Source organism: Corythoichthys intestinalis, chromosome 9, assembly GCF_030265065.1.
Source record: "Corythoichthys intestinalis isolate RoL2023-P3 chromosome 9, ASM3026506v1, whole genome shotgun sequence".
Taxonomy (NCBI): Eukaryota; Metazoa; Chordata; class Actinopteri; order Syngnathiformes; family Syngnathidae; genus Corythoichthys; species Corythoichthys intestinalis.
The window spans coordinates 35,512,313-35,529,730 of NC_080403.1; the positions used below are offsets into that span (position 1 = coordinate 35,512,313).

The 17,418-nt window shown below is 38.4% G+C and overlaps 1 protein-coding gene and 1 non-coding gene across 2 annotated transcripts in view; both read left to right on the forward strand.

The window, feature by feature from the left end:
• The window catches only part of stimate (STIM activating enhance), a 34,845-nt gene extending 19,654 nt beyond the window's left edge, over nt 1-15,191 (forward strand). Inside the window, exons 7-8 of the mRNA XM_057846107.1 lie at nt 7-150; nt 13,757-15,191. Of these exons, the coding sequence (XP_057702090.1) occupies nt 7-150; nt 13,757-13,870 (258 nt within the window). The 3' untranslated portion in view covers nt 13,871-15,191. The remainder of the gene's footprint in view (nt 1-6; nt 151-13,756) is intronic.
• trnar-acg (transfer RNA arginine (anticodon ACG)) lies at nt 5,437-5,509 on the forward strand. The gene has a single exon. It is a non-coding gene; the product is annotated as a tRNA-Arg (tRNA).
• Nucleotides 15,192-17,418: the final 2,227 nt, after the last annotated feature.

Below are 17,418 nucleotides of genomic sequence, written 5' to 3' on the forward strand. Positions count from 1 at the left end.
CCCCAGGCACTTATGTTTTGGGTGGTTGACAATTTTCTCATGAAGAAGCATAGGACCAAAGCGAAGTTGGAGGAGAGGGAAGAGGACTCACGAGGGAACGGCAAGGTGCGCTACAGAAGAGCTCTGTCCCATGATGATTCAGAGTCAGAGGTTAGTGTCCCGTGTGTACAGTCAAGGTGGTCATCTATACAGCATTTCACAATGATCTCTTTCATAAGCGCTTTTACATAAATTCCGCACAGATTTTCCACAATTTGACATGATGTGATGCAGTAGTGCAATTGGCTGGCAACTAATTCAGGGTCGATAGAATGGGTTCCTTTTTTGTTGACCGCGTCATTGCAAAATGCGTTACAAGTGTATTTTCGTGCCAGCACAATCCACACCGCACGTGTTTTGCATCAAGCCCTCTGAATCAAGGATAATTGGTATAATCTTTATTAAATTTCCAACATCATCCCACTGATCGCAGCATAGTCAGGGTAGAGGAGGCAGAGAGGCTTACACCCGGACATATTGTAATTGATTCAGGGAAAAGCTGGTCTGCAAGTGCCCATTTTACAGCACGGATCTCCCTTGGAGGCTTCAACTTCTAATCTCCTCGTGAGGACAAACCAGTTCCTTCTTCTGTCTGGTAGAAGACGAGCTGCGGCAACGAATGATCTGCTATTAAAGGGAAAGTAAAGAAGCTTGCCTATTCCCTGGTGTTCAGGCCATTGACTGGTGTATTCAGTCCTTCTTTCCACAGCACATGATTATCCCTTTCCATACAATTCCGAAGATCAAGTCTTAAACGCTTCTTATGGCGCTGACATTGATAGTGTGAGGAAATAGGTACTTTAATTTTGCAAGACCAGAAAACTATTGATCATTATACTATTTAAAATAACAGGTTAGTAGCCAAACTCAAGCAAGTAAAGAAAAATATTTTTTAATGAGGCTACATAGAACATGAACATTGATTGTGGTTAGTCCCACTACGTATACAGACTTAAAAAGAATACACTAAAAACAATGAGTGCTTTTTAAAACAACAGGCTAGTAGCCTAACTCAGGCAAGTAAAGAACATTCACTTCTCGAATTGGGTTTATCTTACTAAATTTACCTTCTTGAAAAGTAAAAAAAAGATTTTTTTTTTTTTTTTCCAAATAACAGTAATAGCCTTAACTTTGAAATAATCTCACCGTTTTCAAATTTTTCGTTGTAGGCCGCCCATCTGAAAATTGCAATCCATCCTTGTATAGTTAATGCTGTTCTTTTCTGAGGCCGTCCGAAGCCTCCTTCGAAGCTGTTTGATGTGGTAAATGAATTTATGACGCAACTTGGCGTAACTCGCAACACTATTGGCTGCCATTTCACGGAATGGAAACGCTATTTATGACGCAACTCGCATCGCCATTGGCTGGCATTTTACAAAATGGGAGAAGGCTATTGGCTGGCATTTTACAAAATGAACCTCGAATATTACTTGATCGTAGGTGCAGAAGATTTCCTATTCAACACCTTTGATGGGTTGTCCGTTGCATGAAAATCACTGTATTTGTATAAATGGAACAGCGGTTACCTGAAATGCTTTTATACCGTGACCACAATATTTCCCTGCATAATGTTGACATTTCTTCCCCCAAATGATTCATTGTAAATTAGTTGTTAACTACAAGCATAGACTTCATAATGTATTGACGGGGGGCAGGGCCGATAAATAGGGGGCCTGCATTGTTGGCTAGGCCATCAAAGCTGACCGAATGGAATCACAAAGAGCTTTTTTTGTTGAAAATTCTTGTGAATAAATGCTTAAATCCCTTAATTCTTTATAGATATGGACGTAAAACAGTCTCGATTCTTGGTTAAAAGCATAAAAAACGTGCAGTTAGCACTTATTTTACGTAAATATGTCAAAGTACAATGCTAGTCTGTTAGTTAATGTAGATGTAGCTAATGGCCACCTTGTGTAAACAGAACTTTTCCGGTGAAAATTCTTGTGAATAAATTAGGGTTGTCAAACGATTAAAATTTTTAATCGAGTTAATTACGGCTTAAAAATTATTTCATCGTAATTAATCGCTATTCAAACCATCTATAAAATATGCCATATTTTTCTGTAAATTATTGTTGGAATGGAAAGAAAAGACACAAGACGGATATATACATTCAACATACGGTACATAAGTACTGTATTTGTTTATTATAACAATAAATCCACAAGATGGCATTAACATTATGAACATTCTGTTAAAGCGATCCATAGATAGAAAAACTTGTAGTTCTTAAAAAAATGTTAGTCCAAGTTATATTTTATATTAAAACCCCTCTTAATGTTTTCGTTTTAATAACATTTGTAAAATTTTCAAAAAATAAACTAGTAGCTCACCATTTTTGATGTCAATAATTAAACAATGCTCATGTGGTGCTGAACCCAGAAAATTAGTTGCACCCAAGCGTCAGCAGAGGGCGACAAAACACCGAAAAACACAAGTAACAAGTGGACATTACACTGTGCTGTCATTTTAATGTTTGAGCGGGGCATGTACATTAAATGCGTCAAATACTTTAACGTGATTAATTTTAAAAATTAATTACCGCCCGTTAACGCGATAATTTTGACAGCCCTAGAATAAATGCTTAAATCCCCGAAATCTTTATAGATACGGACGTAAAACAGTCTCGATTCTTGGTTGAAAGCAAAAAAAAAAAAAAAAAACCTGCAGTTAGCATGTATTTTACGTAAATATGTCAAAGTACACTGCTAGTCTGTTAGAGAATGTCGCTAGCGGCCGCCTTATGTAAACAGAGCTCTTCCGGTGAATATTCTTGTGAATAAATGCTTAAATACCAGAATTCTTTATAGATATGGACGTAAAACAATCTCGATTCTTGGTTAAAAGCAAAAAAAAAATACCTGCAGTTAGCATTTATTTTACGTAAATATGTCGAAGTACAATGCTAGTCTGTTAGTGAATGTCGCTTGCGGCCGCCTTAGGTAAACAGAGCTTTTCCGGTGAAAATTCCTGTGTATAAATGCTTAAATGCCCAAATTCTTTATAGATATGGACGTAAAACAGTCTTGATTCTTGGTTAAAAGCAAAAAAAAAAAGTGCAGTTAGCATTTATTTGACGTAAATATGTCGAAGTATAATGCTAGTAGTCTCTTAGTAAATGTAGCTAGCGGCCGCCTTCTCTAAACAGAGCTTTTCGGGTGAAAATTCTTGTGAATAAATGCTCAAATCCCTGAATTCTTAATAGATATGGACGTAAAACAGTCTCGATTCTTGGTTAAAAGCAACAACAAAAAAAACGTGTAGTTAGCATTTATTTTACGTATATATGTCGACGTACAATGCTGGTCTGTTAGTGAATGTAGCTAGAGGCCGCCTTATGTAAACAGCTTTTCCGGTGAAAATTATTGTGAATAAATGTTTAAATCCCTGAATTCTTTATAGATATAGATGTAAAACAGTCTCAATTCTTGGTTAATAGCAAAAAAAAAAAAAAAAAAAGTGCAGTTAGCATTTATATTACGTAAATATGTCAAAGTACAATGCTAGTCTGTTAGTCAATGCAGCTAGCGGCCGCCTTATGTAAACAGAGCTTTTCTGGTGAAAATTATTGTGAATAAATGTTTAAATCCCTGAATTCTTTATAGATACGGACGTAAAACAGTCTCGATTCTTGGTTGAAAGCAAAAAAAAAAAAAAAAACTGCAGTTAGCATGTATTTTACGTAAATATGTCGAAGTACAATGCTAGTCTGTTAGTGAATGTCGCTAGCGGCTGCCTTATGTAAACAGAGCTCTTCCGGTGAAAATTCTTGTGTATAAATGCTTAAATACCCAAATTCTTTATAGATATGGATGTAAAACGGTCTTGATTCTTGGTTAAAAGCAAAAAAAAACGTGCAGTTAGCATTTATTTAACGTAAATATGTCGAAGTATAATGCTTGTCTGTTAGTAATTGTAGCTAGCGGCCGCCTTCTCTAAACAGAGCTTTTCCGGTGAAAATTCTTGTGAATAAATGCTCAAATCCCCGAATTCTTTATAGATATGGACGTAAAACAGTCTTGATTCTTGGTTAAAAGCAAAAAAAAAAAAAAAAAAAAAGTGCATTTAGCATTTATTTTACGTAAATAAGTCAAAGTACAATGCTAGTCTGTTAGTCAATGCAGCTAGCAGCCGCCTTATGTAAACAGAGCTTTTCTGGTGAAAATTCTTGTGAATAAATGTTTAAATCCCTGAATTCTTTATAGATATAGACGTAAAACAGTCTGGATTCTTGGTTAAAAGCAAAAAAAAAAAAAAAAAACGTGCAGTTAGCATTAATTTTACGTAAAAATGTCGAAGTACAATGCTAGTCTATTAGTTAATATAGCTCGCGACAGCCTTATATCAACAAAGCTTTTCCGGTGAAAATTATTGTGAATAAATGCTTAAATCCCTGAATTCTTAATAACTATGGACGTAAAACAGTCTTGGACCCTCTGACGAAGGCGGACGTGCCCGCCGAAACATGTCAGGTAAATAAAACTACCTACTATTGCCTGGGATAAAAGAAAGGGTTTGACAAAAAGTAAAACAGTCTTTATTCTTGGTTAAAAGCAAAAAAAAAATGTGCAGTTAGCATTCATTTTACGTAAATATTGCGAACTATGATGCCAATGCAGTAGCAAATAACTTCTCTCATTGATTTTTTTCACAACGTTTCAAAATGCTTGCATGGTACGAAAAATATAATAATTACCTTGAATCCTGGAACAAATCACTCCTGAGACAATCCTTCCGGTTTGTATGCGGTACAGCTTTCATACTTTTTCAACAGAAATCCGGCATTAGATCGCTGCGTGCGTGTGTTTGTGAATAACTCCTTTCGATGTGGGTGGCCCCCTACTTGAAGGCGAGGCGCAGTGCATGACCGATCTAACCTGTCAATACCATTAGTCTATGCTACAAGCAGTGTGTGTTTTTTTGCCCACCTCGATGTGGGTGGCCCCCTACTTGAAGGCGAGGCGCAGTGCATGACCGATCTAACCTGTCAATACCATTAGTCTATGTTACAAGCAATGTGTTTTTTTGCCCAGCTGGTTGTTTTATTTTAACTTAATAATCATTACACACCATCTCAGAGATGTCCAGAAATTCTTTGACCACAAATCAGTTACAGTTTAGTCATTTTAACCAGCAATCACCAACAGTCAACAGTTGACTACTGAGGATCACAAAAATACACAGTACAATTCTTGATCTTTGTGTGTAATGTTCGTTCCCCCGTGAACGCTCAAAGAATTGCACAGCCCTGCCCCCACCTCTGGTCACATTGCAACTAACTGTCTCTATGCATGCTAGAGTGTGCGGCGGAGAAAGCAACTGCCTCTATGCATGCTGGAGCGTGTGGAGGTGGGGCTTTCTCCTAATTTTAGCTCAGTGGAACACACTCAGAGCACAGGGCCAGTGGCGCAATGGATAACGCGTCTGACTACGGATCAGAAGATTCTAGGTTCGACTCCTGGCTGGCTCGGCTTTTTTTCATCACGTTAAGTAAATACTTTTTTGTAAACATACTTCAAAATCCTTTATATTTTTACTGAAAGCTGGAAGAAACAAAACAAAACCGTTCAAAACTAGCCATTTGTGCTGGGGAAATAGTTGTCCTCTTATGCAAAATTTACATACACTGAAGATCCAAATCCGTTACTCCAATTCCAAGCTGGATCGGGTCCTTGTACTGTGTATTTGTATTTAGAAATTTTAAATTTATTATATTTAATAGTAGAGATGTCCCGATCCGATATTTGGATTGGATCGGACGCCGATATGGGCAAAAAAATGCACATCGGTATCAGATCGGCCAACACGGAAAAATTCCGATCCAGACTTCCGATCCAGTTTTTTTTTCCAACCTCCGGTCCGAGTTTTCCAGCGCATCAATTTACATAATCCATTCCAGTTTTTGCTTCGGTTTCCCTAAAATCCGGTCCGCATTTTACGGTACACCTTCAACACACTACATTTACATTACCGTGTCCCAATTTACCGAGAGACTTTATCGGTAAAAATGTCAGCTGTGTGGGATCATTTCACCTTAAAAGACGACAAAAACGAAGAGGCAGAGTGCAACATATGCCACAATAAAGTCAAGCGTGGTGGTAAAGCTGTAAGAAGTTTTAATACAACCAACCTAATCAAGCATTTAGCGAATACCACCACAAACAATATAAGAAGTATGTTAAGAAAACCAAAGACAAAAAGAAAGGTCCTACACAACTAACACTGGCAGAAACTTTTGCTATGCGTGACAAACTGGCACTCGACAGTCCCAAAGCCCAGGGAATAACAAGAGTCATTGCCGAAGAATTCATTCTGGATGACGAGCCATTATCTCTCGTGAGTAAAGACGCACCATCCAACACTTAGAACAACAGTACAACATGCCCAGCCGTCATTACATCCTTGAGCGATTCGGCCGTGGAAGATTCGAGAACGATTCACAAACATCCAAATTCCGATTATTGAAATATGTCAAGTAAAGCAGAACTAATACACAGCGCGGTCTTCGGGACGCAATGAGAAACGGACCGCATTGCGTCCCGAGAACATCATGCTTGTCATAGACCCGGGTAATGCCAATGCTCAACTCACGGCTTAGGGTCAACTCATGGCACTGGATAAAAAACACAAGAATATCTGACTGCTGCTGACAGCCGCTACAAACTACGTCAACGTCGTTTTACTGTAGATAATACAGTGGGGAGAACAAGTATTTGGTACACTGTCAATGGGTTTTCCCATTGGATATCATATGTATATAGAACTAGATGCAAAACGACAGACTCGACGGCGTTAGCAACATTGAAGTATTGAAAACTAGTTGCGTTAGTAAACAGCCGCCATCTTAAAGCAGGAGACTTCCCTAGTAGGCTGTTGTGAACCTTCCAAGCAAACCTAATTGACTTTTTATCTAAAATACTCCTAAATCGGCAAAATTTTGACTTGAATCTATCTTCAAAACAGTTTTAAAACTTTCACATGTCGAAAGTAGACAGAAGGGAAATTATGGAATAACGGGAGCAATTTTAACAACTTTAACAGTTGATTCGCAAAATTAAATAAATTGAATGTAGTTTAAAGCTGCTGATACAGAATGGGGACTTGAGTATTTTATTTACTGTTTTAAAATTGTAACTTGATACTGAAATAGTCATTTATTTAAACCTGAGAGACTTTTTATTCAATTTTTGTAACTAATACACGAAACATTAAAAGCATCTAATAGCTTGGGGGGTTTGTGGGATTATCCACTGAGGTTGTTTGTGTGTTTTGCTTTTTCGAGACAGTTTACAATATTATTTGCACGTCTTACTGACTGACTATGCCATTTCTGTTTGTTATTTATAATGTTTTGTGTTTGTCACTGAATAAACAGGTGAGTTTCTTGTTACCAACCATTGTGTGTTATTCAAACTCACCTAATTCAGCTGGCTAAAACCTTTTTCAGCATGAGTCTGACAACTCAGGAGGCTAAATAACTTTAAACTTTAACACATGCTCAGATAGGCCGGTATCGATATCGGCCAGTATCGATATCGGATCGGAAGTGCAAAACAATATCGGTATCGGATCGGAAGTGCAAAAACCTCAATCGGGACATCCCTATCTAAACCAAAAACGTTAACGCCAGGGCTCCAGACTAACATTTTTTACTAGTAGCACAGTGGCCCCTAACTTAAAATTTTTGGAGTGTAAGCAGAAGATTCAGGGGCGCACACTGTAAATCGACATGCTAAGTTTTCCTCTGAATTTCACTGTTTCACAGATAAATACTTTCATAACAAATGCATAAAACTACAAACTTATGAATCTGTGTTTTATTCTCTATCTGTTTTGACATCAACCAGTATACTGCTTACAAATTAGGTTAACATGGGAATTTTTTGGGAGTCATGGGTGTCAGTTAAGTGATTGGCTGAATGGACCGTGGAGTCTGGCTAGCTGCGCTGCGCTAGCATTTGGCAGAGTCTATGAACTGTTAGGTAAACCTCCAGAAAGCATCTCATCCAAAACACCCTGCTGCTGCTGCTGAAATCCTTGCTCAGGCTGAGGTAAAAGCCGTTCATTACGATTTAACCGGTTTGCAACTTCTGAGTAACTCTGAAAGTGATGCTACCAAATGCTAGCACAGTTCCATACTTACGATGTTACAAATCATTGCACAGTTGCGCACTCAACACTTGGAAAATATCAAATAGAAACGTGGTGTGGCACCGCGTACATTTCCTTGAAGCGTAAACCACAACCGGAGACGACAAGGAGGATGTGTGCGTGAATGTGGCACATTTTTGAGCCATGCCATTACTTGAGTAGTACATTTACATTCAGAATTATAGAGAGAGAGTGAGGGAGACCGAGACGGAAAAAAAGAAAGGAACAAACCAATGTGACTCTGTTCCCATTATTCATGATAATGGGCTATTGAAAAGATCCTTTTCGTTCGTGAACGTCACAACTCGACTACTGTTGGAGATTTGGACTCCAAACCTAGCAATGTAGAATGTCTGCAGCAAATGTATATAGTAGAGCTGAAACGAATACTCGAGTAACTCGAGTTTAAAAACTGATCTGAGTAATTTTATTCACCTCGAGGAATCATTTAATTTTGCCAGCTCTAAGCATCACGTTTTGCCCGGACTACTCTTAAAGCGGGACAACGCGCTGACGTCACGTGCGTAGAGGAAGACACAATAAATATAAAATTTAAAAAACTTACCGCAGCCAACAGCCGCAACAAAATACGCCGACGTTGCTAAAAACTACGCCCGCAGGATGCTAGTGTGGGAGCAGGTAGTGTCCGATGCGTCTCATAGATATCGCATGCATTTAGGGCTAGATGCGAAACGACAGATTCGGCCGCGTCTGGGCAGCAATAGTAAACAGCCGCCATCTTTAAGCAGTAGACATCTCATCGCTAATAAATATAACGTTACTGTCACTCGCTCAAGTAACGTTAGCCCTTCAGAGGGCTAGGTTTCTATTGATTATGACCACTGTCGATGCGTGGCTAACGTGTCTTACATACAGTCTTTATTTAATCTGTAAAAACACAGCGCTGTAGAGTTATGAGGGTGTAAAATTAAAACATAGTAAAGCTAACATTTAGTTTTAGCTCAGTAGTCATTGCTGAATAAAACACCAAGTAGCACTGGTCCCTAATGTGCTCCAATACAGCAGGTATCATACATTTATTTTGAACACTGCAAAAACTCAAAATCCTATCAGTACTTACAGTTTAGAGTAGACTAACTTAAAACTTAACTAGAACTTAAAAATAGCTTTACACAAATGGAAATTAAATTGAAACACTTGGGAAAAACACGTAGCTCTCAAGTGATGTGTGTTATCAAGCGTAATTGCATTTTTATGTAAGAAATATGTTTTTTTTTATAAGATCTAGAAGTTTTTTTGAGTGAAAGCAGTGAATATTTTTTTCTAGTCACATCTTAGATGCAATTGTTGGCTGTTTTCAACAATGTAAATCAAAAATAAAGACATTGATTGACTGAAAATGGTTCAATATTGGGATTGTCTTTTTTTCTCAAGTATATTTATAATTGCTCTTTACCTAAAAAAAAAAAATGTTTTATCCGATTACTCGATTAATCGATAGAATTTTCAGTCGATTACTCTATTACTAAAATATTCGATAGCTGCAGCCCTAGTATATAGTATGATGAACAAAAATACTACCGCCTCTTATCAATCCCTGGTGGTCTACTGGTTGGGATTCACAAATGTGGTCAAGATTGCTCTGACAGAGTATACTTTATCCGATTTGTGCGATGAAATTGTGGTTGTACTGCAGATTTATTCAATATCCTCTGAATTAATTCACATTTGGAAGACACTAATTTTGACCTAAAGATATTCAAATCCACAAATAAACACACGAAACTCAAAGTGGTGTGAGATCCACACCAAACCAAAAAAATGAACCAATATAAATAAAAATAAAAACATACCAAGTACACTACTGGCCAAAAGTATTGGCACCCCCGCAATTCTGTCAGATAATGCTCAATTTCTTGAGTCTTCGCTCTACCGGCCAACTTCATTTGCAAGTCCCAAGGTCCAAACTCAAACAGTGGGGAGACCGATCTTTTGCGGTTGCTGCACCCAGGTTATGGAATAGTCTTCCCCCTGAAATCCGCACCACTACAAATTTGGGCCTTTTTAAATCTCGTTTAAAGACACACCTTTTTAGACTCGCCTTTCCCCAAGATTAGTTTAGCCTGGTTTTATTTCTTTAGGGTTTTTAATGTTTTCGGATTTTATCTGTTTTATTGTTTTGTTTGCTGTCTGACTAATCGTGATGCGTTGTTTCGTTTCTTTTTTCTTTTCTTTTCTTCCTAATGTCATTGTATAATACTTTCCTGCCTTTTATTTACTATGTGCCATGTTTGTCTTTGTTGTAAAGCACTTTGGGGACCTTTCGGGTTTTGTAAAGGGCTATATAAATAAATTTGATTGATTGATTGATTGAATTTCTCCGAGAAAATGATTGCAATTACAAATGCTTTGGTAGTAATATCTTCATTTATTTTGCTTGCAATGAAAAAACAAAAGAGAATGAAACAAAAAAAAATAATCATTATCATTTTGATCAAAATTCCAAAAATGGGCCAGACAAAAGTATTGGCACCCTGTGCCTAATACTTGGTAGCACAACCTTTAGATAATCACTGCGAACAACCACTTTCGGTATCCATCAATGACTTTCTTTCAATGCTCTGCTGGAATTTTAGACCATTCTTCTTTGGCCAACTGCTCCAGGTCTCTGAGATTTGAAGGGTGCCTTTTTCAAACTGCCATTTTCAGATCTCTCCAGAGGTGAAATGGAATTCAGGTCTGGACTCATTGCTGGCCACATTAGAAGTCTCCAGTGTTTTCACTCAAACAATTTTCTCGTGCTTTTTGAGGTGTGTTTTTGGTCATCTTTCTCACACTGGGCCCTACGTTATGCTGCAAAAATTGTTTGTAGTCTGCAGACTTCATAATGCCATGCACACAGTCAAGCAGTCCAGTGCCAGAGGAAGCAAAGCAACCCCAAAATGTTAGGGAACCTCCGCCATGTTTGACTGTGGGGACCGTGTTGTTTTATTTGAAGGCCTCGTTTTTTTCCCTGTAAACTCTATGTTGATGCCTTTTCCCCAAAAAGCTCTACTTTTTTCCAGACTGCAAATTTTGACTCATCTGACCAGAGAACATTCTTCCAAAAATTTTCTGCTTTCTCAGGTAAGTTTTGGCAAACTCCAGCCTGGCTTTTTTACATCTCTGGGTCAGAAGTGGAGTTTTCCTGGGTATCCTACCATAGAGTCCCTTTTCATTCAGACTCGACGGATAGTACGGGGTGACACTGTTGGACCCTCGGACTGCAGGACAGCTTGAACTTGTTTGGATGTTAGTTGAGGTTCTTCATCCACCATCCGCACAATCTTTCGTTGAAATCTATCATCAATTTTTCTTTTCCGTCCACATCTAGGGAGGTTAGCTACAGTGCCATAGGCTTTACACTTATTGATGACTCTGCGCACGGTAGACAACAGAACGTTCAGGTCTTTGGAGAAGGACTTGTAGCCTTGAGATTGCTCATGCTTCCTCACAATTGTGCTTCTCAAGTCCTCAGACAGTTGTTTGGTCTTCTTTCTTTTCTCCATGCTCAATGTGGTACACATAGGACACAGGACAGAGGTTGAGTAAACTTTAATCCATTTTAACTGGCTGTAAGTGTGATTTAGTTATTGCCACCACCTGTTATGTGCCATAGGCAAGTAACAGGTGCTGTTAATTACACAAATTAGAGAAGTGTCACATGATTTTTTAAAGGGTGCCAAAACTTTTGTCCGGACCATTTTTTGGAGTTATATGCGGAATGATAATGACTTTTTTTTTTTTTTTTTCATTTGTGTTTTTTTCATTGCAAGCAAAATAAATGAAGATATTACTACCAAAGCATTTGTAATTGCAATCATTTTCTGGGAGAAGTTGAGTATTATCTGACAGAATTACAGGGGTGCCAATACTTTTGGCCAGCAGTGTAAATCTAACGCAGTCTTGTTGAATCAAAATTCATAACTCCCCTCACTCGGTGATTTGTATCTAAGAAGTGCATGATTTTACTTTTTGTCTTTGTTGTTTAAAAGAAAAGGTCAAAATTAAAAAGAAAAAACAGCAGAGCGCTACTTAGCAGTTGCCAATCCGGGTGATCTTGCAGCTCAACTTTAATGCTAGTCTCAGCATTCTTTTTCAATGATATTTGAATTCCCAAATTGTCCATAGTTGTAAGTGTGTGCGTGGATGGTTGTCTGTCTCTATGTGCCCTGCGACTGGCTGGCAACATGTTTAGGTTATACCCATGGGAGAAAGTGGCTCGGATTTCTTGCCGGAACTGAAGGTCGCCACGGAGCCAGAAATTTTCTTTATTTATTTTGGGGGGGCTCAAACCTCCTAAAACTACCGAAGTGCAAAGAAAACTGTTTTGGCACAGTTTTTTCTTTAACATACAAAAACTGATTTTCATTTTAAATTGTATTTTTCAATGATTTGCAAAATAACAGTCAACAAACACAGCAATAACCCCAACCTCCATCTCCTAATTTTTATTTTCCCTCATTTAAGAACTACTTAAAAACATAGGATGTATATTACAATTGAAGTTAATGTAAACGTTTACTTTTGCTTTCTTTCTTTTTTTTTTAAGAATAAAGATATAAGTAACATACAATCAGAAAAATAAGTACAAATGACTTATATTATGCAGTGTGAAATTCAATATATTTTGAAGATCGCGCAAACATTGACTTTTTTAAATCAGAAGGAAATGAATAAGTAGCCTAACATAAATGAACAGATATATGTCGAAAGTGCACATTGACAGCGTAGATGTTCTGAACCTCGCCATCAGAGAAAATAAAACTAAATATGATAAATAAGCCTTCTCAACTCTTTCCTTGCTCTTAAAGATTTTATCCATTTTCTGTTGCATTGCCCTTTTTTTTATGCTGTTCCAGAAAACATGCACATTTGAACCAATCAGAGCTAACTATCTCTGCTGACCACATGTCAGTATGTAAGCCAATTGAACGGATAAATGAGTCCAGGCGTTTTGCTTTGCTGACGTGACTCATCATCGTCAGACTCGGATAACTGCAGCAGCTGGGGAAACCTCCATGCCGTCCGTGGAATGAAATAAATTATAAATATCGGTGGAAACAGATTTCGCGACACAAGCCCTTTATTATGCTTGTTGTTAACACTTGTGTATGTAAATCTGATGTTGGTAGATTGTTTTCTTCTTGGAGATGAAATGCATGTGTGGCAGCTTAGCATTTTTTTTTTTTTTTAAACATAGCGTTTTGACAGTTGCCGTCATATTTTTGGAATCAAAGCACCGTGTACCGGAACAGCATTCCAGCCCTGAATCTTATACCAGAACTGGGTTCCGGCCCTGAATCTTATACCGGAACTGCGTTCCTGACCGTTCTGGCCCACTTTCACCCCTGGTTATACCCTGCCTCCTTCTGTTGTTATCTGGGATAGGCTCCAGCACACTTGCAACCTTCGTGAGGATAAGCGGTTCAGAAAATGAATGAATGAATATTTGAATTCAGAAAAACATCATCAGCACATCTTGGTTTGCAATTCTTTATGCCAACCTGAACCTGCTTTCCCCTCCTAATTCTCCTTTTGTTCACATTTTATTTTTATTTTTTAGATTCTCTTCTCAGCAGATGATGAAATGGACGAGTCGGATGAGGACGATGTTCGGCGGCTTACAGGTCTCAAGACGGTTAAGAAGAAAAAGCTGCGCATGGGGATCCCCGTTTGACCCAGCACCTCGATCAAAAGTGCTGCCAGTTACGTGCATTCCCCACACTTTTTCCACAGACTCGGTCCTTTTTATAATAGGAACCCCTTTAATACCCTAAATGACTCCAGCAGGTGAAACACTTAGGTTTGTTTGTCATGTTTTTTATTTTACATGACAAATCTGAGTGAGTGTGGTGTGAATATAATACTTGTAAGTAATACATTACATGCATTGCAATGTATCACCATGCAAATGCTATCTTATTTGTTGTTGTGTATTCTTGATATGGATTCCATTCGTGTTCACGTTTCAATGTACCACCCTGGTCAACGTGAGTCACTCACTCCTCAAGCTTGAAGGAGTTTTCAGCACAATTCTACCCTGGACGTCTGTTAATGATGCTCATCTTAGAGATAGCGCATAGCAGTACAGTGTGCAACACAATTAACTTTAAAAACATAAATAAACAGCAAGTGCAGTTAGTGCAGAAGTCCTAAAAGACTGCATTTCCGCATTTAATTTTTTTGTCCCCATCTAATTTTGTTGTGTTGAAATGTCTGCTCTCCTGTATCATTTTTCATACAGGTTTTATTTGTGGGCCAAAAGATCATCAATGCTTTGCTCCAGAAGTGTTCTTTATCCCATCATTTTCTTGCACAATTGATGACATTTTTTTGACATTTATTTGGCATGACCATGTGCCCGAGAAACATTACCAGCAGATGTTTTGATTGTTTGTTAGTTTGATGTGATTTTGTTTGGGTTAACCAGACCACCTAGATGTTCTTGCATGATGGGGCATTCTGGAGGCTCTGATTCCAAGAATGTGACATTCATAGACCTCAATACTGTTGAAGTGACTGTGGACCAAACAGTTGGGAGAAAGGGCACTTGTATCAAATATATGCTTGTGTGTATGCGGTTCGTGTGAAAGATGCAGCCCTTGAGAAGTACGTAAATGAGCGATATATTAACTGTGGCTGTGAGTGTCGTAGTAGAGGATTTCATGGTAACCCGAATAAGATAATTTATTTGAAAGGAGTGAAGGCTTTGGTGTTTATTGCAACTTTGACAAGGACCTTGACATTATGTTGTGTTACAAAATAATTCACAAGTGAGGGAAAGGTACTAAAATATAAAAGATTTTCCAATAAAGAATGTGATCGACTGTGTGGTTCAATTTTGGTTATATTTGCCCTAACTCATATTGGCTTATTATCGGAGCGGTGCTGTGATGTATAGCACCCCATTTGGATACATTTTCAGGGTGTGGACATAGTTAACCTAATTTTGCAAATGCAAGGCACTGAAGTTATTGTTGGGGTGCCTGTCCGTTTCAAGTGCATCATTGGGTGTGTTTTACACGACATATACAGTTGTGGTCAAAAGTTTACATACACTTGTGAAGAACAATGTCATGGCTCTCTTGAGTTTCCAGTTATTTCTACAACTCAGATTTTTCTCCGATAGAGTGATTGGAACAGATACTTCTTTGTCACAAAAACATTCATGAAGTTTGGTTCTTTTATGGCTTTATTATGGGTTAACAGAAAAAGTGATCAAATCTGCTGGGTCAAAAATATACATACATGGATCTGAAAAAGAGAATCATTGACTTGAACAAGTCAGGAAAGTCACTTGGAGCCATTTCAAAGCAGTTGCAGGTCCGAAGAGCAACAGCGCAAACAATTGTTTGTAAGTATAAAGTGCATGGCACTGTTTTGTCACTGCCACGATCAGGAAGAAAACGCAAGCTGCTGAGAGAAAATTGGTCAGGAGGGTGAAGATTCAACCGAGAATCACCAAAAAGCAGATCTGCCAAGAATTAGAAGCTGCTGGAACACAGGTGTCAGTGTCCACAGTCAAGCGTGTTTTGCATCTTCATGGACTGAGAGGCTGCCGTGCAAGCTCCAAAAGCGGCACCTTAAGGCTCGACTGAAGTTTGCTGTTGATCACATGGACAAAGATAAGACCTTCTGGAGGAAAAGTTCTTTGGTCAGACGAAACAAAAATCGAGCTGCTTGGCCACAATGCCCAGCATTATGTTTGGAGGAGAAAAGGTGAGGCCTTTAACCCCAAGTACACCATGCCTACCGTCAAGCACGGTGGTGGTAGTGTTATGCTGTGGGGCTGTTTTGCTGCCAATGGAACTGGTGCTTTACAGAGAGTAAATGGGATAATGAAGAAGGAGGATTACCTTCAAATTCTTCAAGATAACGTCATCAGCCCGAAGATTGGGTCTTGGGCGCAGTTGGGTGTTCCAACAGGACAATGACCCTAAACACACATCAAAAGTGGTAATGGAATGGCTAAATCAGGCTAGAATTAAGGTTTTCGAATGGCCTTCCCAAAGTCCTGACTTAAACCCCATTGAGAAATTGTGGCCAATGCTGAAGAAACAAGTCAATGTCAGAAAGCCATCAAATTTAACTGAACTGCGCCAATTCTGTCAAGAGGAGTGGTCAAAGATTCAACCAGAAGCTTGCCAGAAGCTTGTGGATGGCTACCAAAAGCGCCTAATTGAAGTGAAAATGGCCAATGGACATGTTACCAAATATTAGCGCTGCTTTATGTATATTTTTGACCCAGCAGATTTGATCACTTTTTTCTTTTCACCCATAATAAAAGTCATAAAAGAACCAAACTTCATGAATGTTTTTTGTGACAAAGAAGTATCTGTTCCAATCACTCTATCAGAGAAAAATCAGAGTTGTAGAAATAACTGGAAACTCAAGAGAGCCATGACATTATTTTCTTCACAAGTGTATGTAAACTTTTGACCAGAACTGTATGAGTAAGAACTAAAGTTGAACCGTTGATGTCATTTTCTGTATTTTTTTCTAATTCAAATTTAGTTTAATCGACAAGATTGGTTAAATTGTTTTTGTAAATGTCAAAATCAATCTGACAGTTTCAAACAGACAATCTTGGGGTGGTTCAAGAAATGAAATAAATACTGTAAATTTTGAACGATAAACCGTACCTTACTAAAAACCGCACCCACCAATTTTCACACACACACCAATAAATGTCCACCCATTTTGTCCACATATAAGCCGCATGTGTCCACACTGTACATTAGTGTGAAAAACTGAACCTTTTGAAATTTTTCACATTTCTGCATAAAATCATCAAATATAATCTGATCTTTGTCAAAATCACACAGATGAAAAAACAGTGCATTAACTAAAACCACCTAAACATTTACAGGCTTTCATATTTTATTGAGGATAGTATGCAAACAATGACAGAAGGGGGGAAAATAAGTCAGTGAACCATCACATTTAATGATGCCCCCCCCCCAACTTCAACCAGACGCTTCCTGTAGCTGCAGATCAGTCTGGCACATTGATCAGGACTAATCTTGGCCCATTCTTCTCTACAAAACTGCTGTCATTCAGTCAGATTCCTTGGATGTTTGCATGAATCGCTGTCTTTTGGTCATGCCACAGCATCTCAATGGGTTAAAGTCTGGACTTTGACTTGGCCACTCCAGAACGTGTATTTTGTTCTTTTGAAACCATTCTGACCATACTTCTGTGTTTTGGATCCTTGTCTTGTTGCAG